The sequence below is a fragment of the Arvicanthis niloticus genome, chromosome 20, assembly GCF_011762505.2.
Source record: "Arvicanthis niloticus isolate mArvNil1 chromosome 20, mArvNil1.pat.X, whole genome shotgun sequence".
Classification (NCBI taxonomy): domain Eukaryota; kingdom Metazoa; phylum Chordata; class Mammalia; order Rodentia; family Muridae; genus Arvicanthis; species Arvicanthis niloticus.
Genome location: NC_047677.1, coordinates 13,682,341 through 13,695,200, shown reverse-complemented (window position 1 = coordinate 13,695,200; position 12,860 = coordinate 13,682,341). Strand labels below are relative to the sequence as shown.

General features: G+C 43.6%; 1 protein-coding gene across 3 annotated transcripts in view; it reads left to right on the top strand.

Moving 5' to 3' along the window:
* The window catches only part of Atg5 (autophagy related 5), a 90,196-nt gene extending 78,093 nt beyond the window's left edge, over positions 1 to 12,103 (top strand). The window contains exon 8 of one of the 3 annotated variants that reach the window (XM_034524879.2): positions 11,365 to 12,103. In XM_034524879.2, coding sequence (XP_034380770.1) covers positions 11,365 to 11,501 — 137 coding nt within the window. In that variant the 3' untranslated portion in view covers positions 11,502 to 12,103. The remainder of the gene's footprint in view (positions 1 to 11,364) is intronic. The other 2 variants (XM_076917156.1, XM_034524881.2) reach the window with 2 other exon arrangements.
* The last annotated feature ends 757 nt before the right edge of the window (positions 12,104 to 12,860 follow it).

The following is a 12,860-nucleotide window of genomic DNA, read 5'->3' as shown; positions in this document are numbered from 1 at the left end:
GTCTTTGCCTCTTTTCATTTCATATTTATTTTTAGAAAAATATCATTTAAAATCTGTGGAGAGTAATCAGAAGCTTCAAGTCTCTGAGCGAAGAGCTGCTCTGTGCAGCTCAGGACACAGGCTCACTGTCAGAGTGGTCAGCACTCTGATATACCTGCACTCAAGCTGAAAGTGAAAGACTTGAAACTTGGGTGTGTCTGGATAAGAACTAGCTGTCATCACATGATAAAAAGAGAAAGTACTCAAAGAACCCATGTGGCACCATGTCCTGCTCCTCCCTGTGAGAAGTGATGGGAGCGTGGAGGAATATGTCTTATGTCATCATGACAGTAGAATGTGCTATATTATGGCAGCAAGGCTGGGGTCCCTGGAGTATTGCAGTGAGCTTCTCTGTGTTCTTTTCCTTCTGATCTATCTGTAAGTGGTTAGGGGAATTAGCCAAGAGGGAAAGAAGAGACCAAAGGTGAGCACAGGTATATGGCATCTGTGGCTTCAGTGGAGTTAAAATGACTCAGAGATCTACTCCTCTGCACCAGGCCCAAAGTCACACACCTTCCTCTGTCAGTGTACTACGATGGCATTGTCAGGAAGCAGGCCAGCCACGGGCTCAGGGATGGCTGGGCACCCGCTGTCAACATCCAACCCGAGTCCAGGCCCTGGGAGCCACTTGATGGAAGGCAGGAACTAGCTCCTGAAAGTTGTCTTCTAACACACATAATAAGTAAACTAAATGCTAGATTTAAAAAGTTAAAAACCATGTGCTTAATTTTTATTTAAAATATAAAATGCCTATAAACTTTGTTGAATCATACTTTATTTCCCAATATTCTAATATAATTATAAAAACATAGTAAGCTACATAGTGTAACAAAGCCTGTATTCTTTTTCTTTTTCAACATACTATTTTTATTTGGGAATTTTACACACTGCACGTCTATCACACTCACTTCCCTGGTCCTTCCAGGTCTACCTACCATCACCAGTCTTGTTCCCTCCCCCCAAAAAAGAAGGAAAAAATGTGCGCAGTCCAATTGAGGTTGTCCATACATTCACTGGAGCCAGGTCAGACTCTTAGTGGCCAGCCTCTTAAAGATAAGCCTCTGCGTGTGTTCCCCTGCCCCACGTGCCGGAAGCTCTCAGCTGTGAAGAGGCACACTTCGGCATGCCTGTCACAGTGTTTAAGGGCTTGCTTCAACGGCTTCCTGTCTAGACTGACAAACCTTCATTCTTGTTTTTAGAAATTCCCTTCAATCTTTCATTGATTCATTATCTGTGTTGGACTATTTTCTCATGGTTTTATGTTTAGTATTGCACAAACAGCAAGGTGTAAAGAAAGACGTGGTCCATGGCAGCTTAGTCCTCGTGTCCTCCAGCTCTCCTGAGAGGTGAATAGTTCAGCAAGCTCTGTTTTCCCTGCCCAGTTCCTCCCAGTGGCCTGTGCACTCCTTACTCCTTGATACCCTTCCTTGACCACTGTTTGATCTCCGGGTTCCATATAATGGCATAAAGTTTATCTCAGTCATTCACTTTCTCAGGGTTGTATATGTTGTCTTGTTACTCTGCGATAGGAAAGATACACTGTGGTGTTCTCTGAAGAAAGTGTTGGTCCAGGCAGAATGGGCAGGAAGTTGTACAGCTGTGGGGTGACCCACACTGAGGATGTGCTGTGGATAGTGAGACAAGAGTAAAGATGGAGTGTCAATGGAGACGTGCAGAGGCAGACAGCTGGAAAAGGACAGGGCTCAGGCCACACATGTGCCACTGTGAAACCCTCACCATCTGCCTGTGTGTGCCGTGTAGCCGGAAGGCTCCTGCCCACTCTGTTTGCTGAGAGACTGCGTGTCTTGGCTTTTGATGTGCCTGAAATTGACAGTAAGCTCAGAAACAGTGTAGGCACTGTGGAGCTGGGTGAAACTGAGGCTGGGGACTTGGAATATCCAACTTAGGTGATCCAACTTCAAAGTTACTTCCTTTGTCCAGGTCCTGTGCGTGTGCATGTGTGTGTCTGTGTGTGTCATAGTCTTACTGTTCATTGACCCTCTGCAACTTGCTGTGTAGACCAGGCTAGTCTGGAACTCCTTCAGCTCCGTCTGCCTTGCAAACGCTGAGGTTGGCCATGTGTCCCAGCATGCCTGGCAGCTATCTTATGTTTAATATGCTTTATGAGAAGACCACACAAGTTCACAAAAATAGAACTTTAGGGAGTTGGTATTTGTTCTACATGGTTTCTGTATAGTGATTCTCCATATGGAGGTTGATTTTACACACAGCAGCTGGGGTAGGAACACAGACCCTGGAGGCAGATCCTTCAGGTGTTGGACAGGATTGGCTTCCCTACTGCTGTCTGAGAGCATGAGCTCTCGCTGCAGCGGTCACATGGTCTCTGAGCCACTGCTCCCACAGGAGGGAGCTTGTGAATGTGAGCACACTTCCAAACTGCAGCCCCGACCCCATGGGATAGTGTGGAAGGATGAGGTAAGGACTTTGTAACTCTAGTCCCTGTCTCATCACACACTGAACTAAGGTCTCTCTGTGTCCTCCTACCATTTGAATTGGACAATCATTAAAATTTTAACTGATCTAGGTGTCTGAGTTTATGAAATAAGTAAGTTTCCTGTTGCATTCTGTAGAATGTAAGACAACATTTCCCATGTGAAACTTTAGCCTCTTATAGTTTTCTAAGGTTTTCAGTTAGCCTGGTATTTCTTTTGTATAGATTGGCTAATATATTTTTACAAACAAAATTTTACGGGAAACTTAGGCCAATTATAAATACTTCACTTATGGTAAACCTTCCATGATTGACTTCTGTAGAAACTAGTTTCTGGATGGGATTAGACATGTCAGAAGTGTGATCTCGGGAGGAAAGAGAAGCAAGATTGACTACAGTGCCACAGTCATTTCAGACGCCATAGCAGGCTTGATTGTCATCATAGAACTTGCTGAAAGTGTAGGCGCAGAAGTAGGTTGTAGATACCGTTGGCACTGATGGAGTGTTTGCCGTTCAGGACCACGGTAGTGATCCACACAGCAGTGGGGCTCCCTGTAGTGGGAGCCCTTCTTTTTACTTTCTTCCCAGCCTGGTTTTTATTGTTCTCTGTTCTTGATTGCATTTATGTTTTATGGAAGAAACACTGTCTACAGTGGGAAGTCTAAAAGCATTTTAAATGTTGGTTCTTTGTGAGCAAAGATCTACTATCATCCCTGATAAGGTTCAGCCTACACTTGGGAATTATAGTTTATTAAATTTGTTGCGAACTGTAAATATAAATGAGTCTTGACTGTTTTCCTCTCTCTGTGTCCTCACGGTTTGTCCAGTATACAGGCACTGCTGACTAATCTTGCTGACACAGAATCTCTTCAGATCTACATCCATTGATAGAAGTCTTTTCTATAATCGAAGAACTAAAATGATTATTTTCTGTCTCTACTAATGGAGATGATGTGTTGCTGGATCCAACAAAAGATGCCTCTGATTTCCCTTCCGTAATTATTTTTTTATTTTAATCTCAAGAAGCTAAATGAGTTAACCTGGCTTTTCCAGAAGTAGAAAGCATAGGTTGTGCGACACTTAACTCTGTTGCTGGCACTAGGAAATGAAGTTACATGTGCGCACACTTTTGTGTTCTGAGGTCTGTGTTCCTCAGCCTTGTCACTTGGTGCAGCTGTTCTGTCAACAGTAAGCTCAAAGCTACTTGATCATTTTCTGCGAACACAACAGTAGTGTCTTGAGGGTGAGGAAAAGGCTCAGCCGGAAAAGATGCCTGGTGATACGAGTTCAGAACCCAAAGTGCAAAGAGAAGTCATTCTACAATTACTCTCTGCCTGCTACGCGTGTCCCGTGGCACATGCACGTGTACACATATAATGCACAAACAGCAAAAACATTTTTATTTAAAGAAAATATTTTAAAACCCCCAGTTTTTTTAATTGTATATATATATATATTTTTAGGTAAACAAGACTTAATGTTTAACTTTTACCTTTTTAAAATGTATGGTCATGAGGCTCTTAATCAGTTTGTTTAAGTCGTCTGAACTGTCGCTACATTTTCTATTATGGCTAAGTATATGGTTTTAATTTTTAATCTTGGTTTATGTTCTTCTCACTAAGAAATATAATGGCTATAAGCAAAAGTCAAGCCAATGCACGTGCTTAGAAGTTGATGATACCATCTAAAGAGCTAAGGCTCTGAAAGTATTTTAGAAATAAAATACTATATATACTAGATAGTTTGTACACGGAAAAGGGAAACATGGGCTGTGAATGGCTCCTTGTAACTGGCACTGAGTGAGCATAGACCCGGAAGATGTTAATGGAGTGCCGTAAAAGGCTTGTAGCTCTCTGATAAACAGCACTCGCCTTCTGTTTGTGATCACGGGATAAAAGCCCAGAGCTCAGGCATGCTCACTTTTACGCTGCAGTGAGTAGTGTGCTCTTAAGATGAAGGTCTCATTCCCCAGGAAGCACTTCTCTGTAAGATTAATTGCCCTTTTAAAATCGTGTTTGATGTATTCCTTTGGCCATATCCTGGCTTGCTTTAACCCCCCTGACCTGACCTCACTGACTATTGCCACCGAGGCCGAGTCGGAGCGTGATGTATATGCTTCAGTTTTCAGCCTGTGCTGTCTCGTGTCAGTGGCTTTAGTCCGAGTTTTGCTCATGAATATATCTGAGGAATTTGTCAGATTAGATAAAAATTGTTCAGACTAGTTAGTGCTAATCAAAAAGCTTGTCTCCTTATTGGTCTTAAGACTTTCTTAGAATTATTAAATTATTTTTAACAAACTTTGTTCTTGAATCATAAAGTAACCCTGAAGCTGCAGTAGTTAAGTTGGATGTCAGTCCACTTGGTCTGAGCTCTCTGTTCCTCCGTAGTTAGAGGTGTGAACCTCCAAAGAGACTGGTTCAATTGAAACTTCTTACTAAAGACTGTGTTCCTTTTCATCCCTTCCTCTAGCATCCTTTTAAAACTAAGATTCCAATTGCATCAGAAAGAAACTGCACGATGTCCTTAGAAGCATAGGCAGCCTGTTCTAAAGATCCTACTATGCTGCTTGTTATATCTGCCTGGACCTGGGCACTCTGTCTCCAGCAGGCCAGTGATCACAGGGTGATCGCTCAGGAAGCAGGGTAAAGAGAAGACAAGAGCAGCGTTGTTCCTAATTTGTTGTTTCTCTTTAAGTGGGTTTTGTTGTGTGGATTGGGGTGGGAGGGGGTTGTCTTGGTTTGTTTGTTGCTTTTGTTTGGTTTGGGTTTCTTGCTGGGGGTTGGAGGGTGTTTGTTTGTTTTTTGAGACAGGCTTTCTCTATGTTGTAGCTCTGTAGACCAAGCTGGTCTTGAACTCATCAATCCAATTACTGGGTTTAAAGGGAGGTACCACCACTTCCCCTGTGTTGTTGGTTTTGGGGGTTTTGTTTTGTTTTAATCTTCTTAAAAAGAATCTTAAAGTCTTTTAAACAATATGTTAGGACTCCCTTGACTTTTAGGTGAGGTATTTCACTGGATTTTTATATTTTATGGCTTTTGAATTTTTTTGAATGTCATTTAGTTTGTATAATACTGAGTCTGGGATTTTGTTGCCCCTCCCCCCTTTTGTACAGTACCACCGAATAATTAGAGGCTAAGTTCTTATAACCTCTTGGTTGCCAGTCACATAATTAAGTCCATATTATTTTACATATCTTGGTGGGTATCTAGTGCCAAAATAATTAATGTCTTACCATTCTGAAGAGCATATTTCTCCCCTTCTCCTGACCCCCTTTCTTACCCTGCTCTCCCACTAACTCCCCCCACCCTCATGGTCTTCTGTAGCCCTGCCTGAGCTAGAATTTTCTGTGTAACCTTAAAGTCTGGTTCTTTTGTTTCTACCCCCTGAATTGCTGGGATTGTGAGCGTGTGCCACTACAGCCAACTTGGGTGGTACTAGAGATCACACCTAAGGCATTGTGCGCACTGAGCGACCTCTACTGCATGAACTATACTCAGTCTCCTTCTCTCTATAGCATTCTCATACCCGAGGAAGGGTGGAGAATGAACTAACCTCGTTGAATACCAGCTGTGTCCAAGCCCTTTTGCAGGTTCAACTGGGCTTACTTCTTACATTCTTCCTGTATTCTTCAAGGAGCCCTAGAGATGAGTCTTGATTTGCTCTCTGAGATGAGGAGCTGGAGATTCATTCAGTTAAGGATTCAAAGCTAGTAAATGTTGATGGCTGACATCTGAAGGAAAGACTTTGCTGTTGTGGTGTCAGAAAGTGGGCTCCTGGCTAGAACTGGGAGGTCTGCTAGGAAATCCTACAGCAGAAAATCCTAGAAATTGTAGAGCAGAGGTTTGCAGCCTGTGGGTTCCGAGCACCAGACAGGATTTGGACTTCATCTCAGTCATACGTCAGCGTCCAACTGCGTCACCAACCTAGCCGCCTCAGGAAATGCCAAGACAGGTTGTGATGGCTTCTCTTGACACCACATCTTGTGGTGCACGTCTGAGCATAGGCGTCGCTGAGGTTCCGTGAGAAGGACGGCAGAGGGACCAGCCAGCCTGTGGGTTTGTCTTCTGTTAACCTTCCTCATGCTGCTGGTGGTGGATCAGCTTGTGAGCTGTGACCATGTATGAAACCTTCACTTTCTATATAAGGAAATCTCAAAGGAATGAGGTTGATTGTCCATTCCCAGGGTGGGAATTCAAGGGTCTGAACTCCTAGAGTGTCTGTTAGCAGCACCTGTCTGCTTGATGGGCCTTTCTCCTTATGTCCGACTTCTATTACTGTGTGCATTTATACTTGTTATACATATATCTGCACACTGGTGACAGTTCTTATGTACACCTGGACTTTCCATGAGCAACGTAACCAATAGGATTTTTCCTCTTTTTGTTTGTTTCTGTGGGTTTTTTTTTTTTTTTACCATTTTCACAGAGCCAAAACATTACACACACACACACACACACACACACACACACACACAGAGTTCAGTTTTGTTTTTAATCTGTGTATGTATTTGCAAGGTAGAGAGTGCTATGTACACCATGCTGGGAACCAAACCCAGGCCCCTGTTATAAGAACAGAACCAGTCCTGAGCCTTAGGGTGGTCTTTGTAGACTGTGAATATATTTTCCTTAAAATACAACCATACTAACAGTATTCACTTTAAAGTATACTGGGCTTTACTGTGTAGACACATAATCCTGTATGTGTACTTTCCAGAACTGGAAGTCTAAACCCTCATACATGAAGGAGATTGGAGCATGAAACCTCGGTGCCACAGGCGAACCCTTCCTGTGTTTAACATGTCCCAGAACCCTGACCTGGAAGGTTCACCCTGCAGCATTGCTGGGGTCAGAGCCTTTGGAAGGGCTGAGGCTGTGGCCTTCTCTCTTGCCTACCACTCTGGTATCTCGGTCTTCAGCTTGGCCTCAGAACTATGGGAAATGACTGGTCTTCATAAATGGTTTGTACATGGACATTGTCTAAAAGTAGCTCAGCCTGAGACTGAACTGGACCAAGCTCCAGACTGGGGACAGGAATATTGGGACTGTTGATAAATTTGACTATAAACTACTTAATAGTCTGATTTATTTTTAAATTTTGCTAACTGTACTATAGTTCTGTAAATGTATATTCTTTTTAGAAAATTCACATCACAAATGGAAAGTTATGGCAGAATCAGAGTTCCCTGCAGAAGTGACGTGTGACTGATCACAGCTGCTTCTCTTGATTACTGTCTTAAATGCTTGCCTAGTTTATAGCTTCTACTGGGTGAGCTTTTCCTGGAGAGACAACTGCCTTCTGCCTTCTGCTCATCTCAGATAGTCTAGCTTGGTGAGCCAGTGGCAAGGCAGTGAGAATGTCACCTAATGTCAGGGAGCTGTGTGGCCTGGGGCCCCTCCCCAGCTCCATGCTGGGAAGCTAATGAGACTGGTCTTGGGAGACCTCTCAGTAGTCACCAGTGTGGGCAGCCCCAGAGGGCAGTGACCAGGCACCTCCACACACTGTTTCAGAAACTCCAGTGGGGTCTGGGGTAAAGCTTTGATGGTAGTGCTTGCCTTGCCGGCCCTGGTTTAGTCATCTGACAACAAAAGGCCAAATCCCAAGTGGGAGAGGTGTGCAGTGCATGCGGTTGGTCCTCAGTCAAGACTTCAAGTGTGAATCCTCGAGTCTCATTGAGAAACAGGCATGGCTGCCAAACACGTTTAGTGTAGTGAGCTCATTGAGCGCTTCCTTTCTGTTAGGGGGAAGTATAAATTAATCCATCGGGCCTCCTTTTGTTAGTGTAGGCAATTGACAAATACCCAGCCATGCTTTCTTGTTATTTATGAAAGCTTAAAATAAGGTGAGAACATGTGCGCTTTGTATCCATCTGGAGCTGTCTTTAACCTTTACGTCACTAGCTCCCGCAGTTCCGCAGTCACACTGTCTGATGGCAGGGGTGGCCATCAGACCCTGTTCTGAAGATGTTCTGCCAGCCCACCCCACCTGCAGCTGTAAAACTGCATTGCATAATCACAGTGTGCCAGTACCATGCTAGCTGTAGGACACCCATGAACAGGAGCTTTGCCTACAGTTGCCAGGGAAGTCCTGCCCTATCCCAAGAGTCCTGTGCTTAGCTGACTTTTGGAGAGAAGTTGGAACGCAAAGCCAAGAAGAAATGCTGAGGAAGTGTTGGGCCGATGCGTGCTGTGACAGTGTTTCACATCACCGCCATGTCCTTGCTTGCTTTTCCTTTGTTCTGAGATGGGGTCTTAGTCTATAGAGTAAGAATATTGAGAGAACCATGTACTGGAAGTGTTTTCAGTTATTGTGAGAGTCGTTCTCTAGACTCTGCCTCCCATGTGCTCAGATTGCAAACAAGGCCACCATGCCAGGCCTTAGCTCACATCTTCAGTTGTTCTGAAGAGAGTATAGCACAGGTAGGCCCAACTTAGGTGGCCAAGTTTAGAACAAAGTCATGCAAGAGTTGAGTGACCCCAGTTTGCAAGCTGGAGAACCAGAACTTTCCTGCCCAGTACACGGTGGCACAACGAGCCAAGTTTGATGTAGTTAGAGTGTTCCTGGTGTTCTCTGTCTTGCATAAGGGACCCCGTCTGCTTTACGGGGTCTGGTCACCTGCCTGACAAGGCACATGTGCAGCAGCAGATGGGGCACACTCGAGTGAATTCACTCTGCTGTTTAATGGTCTCGGGACCTCTGTTGAGAATGAGGAGTGACTTGTTAGTTTTTACTCTCTCAGAAAGGGTGACTGGCTTGAGAACTGTACACAGAAGGAACTTTTACTCTCACCACGCTTTCGGTTTTTGACTCAGTTCTAAGTAGGAGGAAATTCTGAGTATTAAAATAGCTCAAAGAAATATATAATAAGAATATTAAGAGAACCATACTGGAAATGTTTTCAGATATTCTAAGAAAGATTTTAATACAGTAAAACCATGGCAATATAGAACTTAGAGAGATGAATCACTCTAGAGAATGTGTGTTCGTCCATCTTAACCCTGGCTCTTAAGTCTTCCCAGAGATTGGAGGTGCAGTCGTCTGTGCTCTGTGTACAGCTTCATCTTCTGTCTGTAGATGCTTCTGACCAGCATTCTGAAGCCATCCATTGTATTAATGCTATGACTATAGCTGCATAATAAAAATGTCTGCATAGATGCAATAAAGCTGGCTAGAGGACTGGAGAGATGGATGGCTCAGCCTTTAGATGTGTGCTGCTCCTGTAGAGGACCCCAGGTTGCATCCCCGCACCCATGGAGGGCAGCTCACAATTGCCTGTAATCCAGGCCCAGAAGATCCAACCTCCTCATCTGGCCTCTGGACAGTCTGCTCACCACACATACCCATCAGACTCAGATACATACAGTAACTAAGTAATAGAAGTAGAAGGGTTTTTGTTTGGTTTTGTTTGTTTGTTTGTTTAAGATGGCTTAGGGAAAGGAAAGCAAGGGGGGCCATTCATTGTTAGGTTCAGGGTCCTAAGACAGTGGTCTGTACCAGGGATAAGGGGAGGCTTGGTTTGGTCATGTTTGAAGTTGGTAGCTGGTAGCATGTTTACCAGGTTTATAATTTGCAAGTTCTCTTTTGACTGTGGTATTTCCGTGTCTTCTGTTGCTCTCTCCCTGCTCTCCCCCCCCCCCCCCCCCCCGTGTTGGAAGGCTATTTCTTTAAAGGTTCTGCTTTCATGTGGCAGCCAGGCTGTCCCAGCCCTTAGAGCAGTGAAGGGTACTTGGTACTTGGAGCAAAGCAGAAACGCCACCAGCAGCTGTAGGGTTCCTGTCCAGCAGAGAATTTTGCCTGGTTGTTGTGTTTTGTTCCCAGGATGTTGAGGGTTGCCATTATATTTTGAAGACACTGTTAAAGAGTTGTACTGTGGGGTAACAAATAGTTCTTCCTTTTCTTTTTTGATTAATTTTTGTTTGGTTGGTGGGGGGGTATTTGGAGGGGTATTCTTTATATTAGGGGTTTTGTTTTGCTTTTTTAATTGTTAATAAAATTTGAATTTAAAGGCATAAATTGCAGCATCCTTTAAATTTTTATTATATGTGAATTCATTTTAGTGTACAGGTGGTTGCCCACATTTCTTGATATGAGTATGGAGGTCAGAAGACAACTTGGGACTACGTTCTCTCCTTCTACCATGTGGGTGTAATGGATCAAACTCAAGGCCATCTGGCTTGCCAGCACTTCCTTTTCTCTGCTGAGCCCTGCAGTGGCCCCTATAGTGCTATTTTAATTAGCAAGCAAATATTAGCCAAAACCAGTCAGGTTTTGTGACTCTTAATGTAGAATCTTTAAGTCACATTATTGGTTCTCTGTGATCACAGCTTTAATTGTCTTTTATTATTATTATTATTATTATTACTTTCAACACTTTGGGAAAGACTCGAGCACATTTCAGAGAATCAGCAAAGCTCCCAGCTGTTAAACATCCTCCCAAATCCTGGTCTGATTCTGGATCACTTCTGCTGTTTGTTTTTAGGGTGTGTTGTGTGGTCTTCCACAGCACTGCCGTTTTAACAGCCTTCTGTGGTGGTTTAACTGTGTACCTAGAGTATTTTGGTCAGTGGGTTCACTCTGCTGTTTACTCCAGGATGGTTTCACTAACGTCAATCTCAGGCAAGCACAGTAATTAAGAAAGAACAAATACTTTCGCAGAGCAACAGAATTTTTATCAGAATTCACTGCAGCCCTCAGGTTTCTGTTAGGATGAGACATTTTGCAACATTTAAACTTTCTCCTTGTCTTCATTTCCTGTTGAGGGGATAAAACAAGTTTGCAATCCATTTAATTCACTAAGGAATCTGAAAAGGCACTGCCTCATCTTCTCTGTGGTTTTCTTTTCTATTGATTACTATTGGCTTTCTTTCTTGGAACAGATGGAGAGAAGAAGAGCCAAGTGATGATTCACGGGATCGAGCCGATGCTGGAGACGCCTCTACAGTGGCTGAGTGAGCATCTGAGCTACCCAGATAACTTTCTTCACATCAGCGTCGTCCCCCAGCCGACAGACTGAAGAGCTCGGCCTCCCTCCGCGCTGGATGGAACCACCTGAGTCAGGACACCAGAGCGTGACGACACCCTTGCTTCAGTCAGGCTCAGTGGAGGCAACAGAAACCGGGCTGAGGCGAGCCAAGGAGGAGAAGATTCCATGACAGATAGGGCACCCAGGCAGGCAGGGCTGAGTGTGCACCAGCACTCTGCTCCGCTGCTGTCAGGAAACCTCAGCTGAGACAGACCGGACCACTGCAGCCTCCTCTTCTCGTGAAATGCAATGCTGCCGAAGCCTTTGCTCAATGAAAAACAAAATGGAAATGTGCCACAGTTTGTATTTCTGATTAACAAATAAGTGGGTATTTCCTAAGGTGACCATGGTTGAACCTTAGGCAGGAGAATGGAAACATTGGTTGAATTTTCAATAGAATTAGACTTAAGAAAGTAAAAGAGAAATTCTGTTATTAATAACTTGCAGTAATTTTTTGTAAAAGATCAAATTACAGTAAACCCATCTTTCCTTAATGAGAATTTCCTGTTTACAGTCAGTCTATTGGTATGCAAACAATCTTGTAACTTTGATAATGAACAGTGAGAGATTTTTAAATAAAGCCTCTAACTATGTTTTGTCATTTAATAACATACAGTTTGTCACTTTTCAAGGACCTCCTGAATCTTCTAGAAGCCACTTTCTGTTCTGTGTTTCTCACTGGAATAGCAAGGGTGCAGGGCATAGGGTAACTTGTCTCAGGAGCTCTCACAGGACTTACTACTGTGACTTGAAAATCTGTCTTCTAAAGGTATAAATAATACTATCTGTCTTTGCTGTTACATTGGTCACTGTAAACCTGTCAAATCATAGTATGCCAAGTATCTGTCTACAATAATTTTTGAATATTTTGACGCTCCCATTTCTTTCCAGTGTTTGGGGTGGTTTTTTTTTGTTGTTTTTTTTTTTTTTTTTTTTGGCTCCTGGATTACTATGTCATTGTGGCCCCTGGCAGCCAGTCTTTAAAGCCTGAAGGTGACCTGTGTCTTCACTGCAGTAGCTTTTTCTTATCTTTACCAAAAACATCCAGAGGTTACTGGAACTCCCACTCCCACCACAGTAAGGGAAGCTTGCTGCACTCTCCCCGATGGCTGCCTGGAGCCGCCTGCTGTTGTTGATCTGTGAGCTGTGAGCAAGCTTGCTGTCCACATCGAATGTCAACCCATCTGAGTATGCTAAAAGATGATATCATTAAATAATGGTTTAGATTAAAAAATAAAGATGAATGTTTTCTTACAAAAATTATGTGGTGGCTCAAGTGAGATCCTGATAGTGCCCCTTGTCTCCTTTCTTCTTCCCCTGCCCCTGCCCTCTCGCTCCAACCCTCTGCCC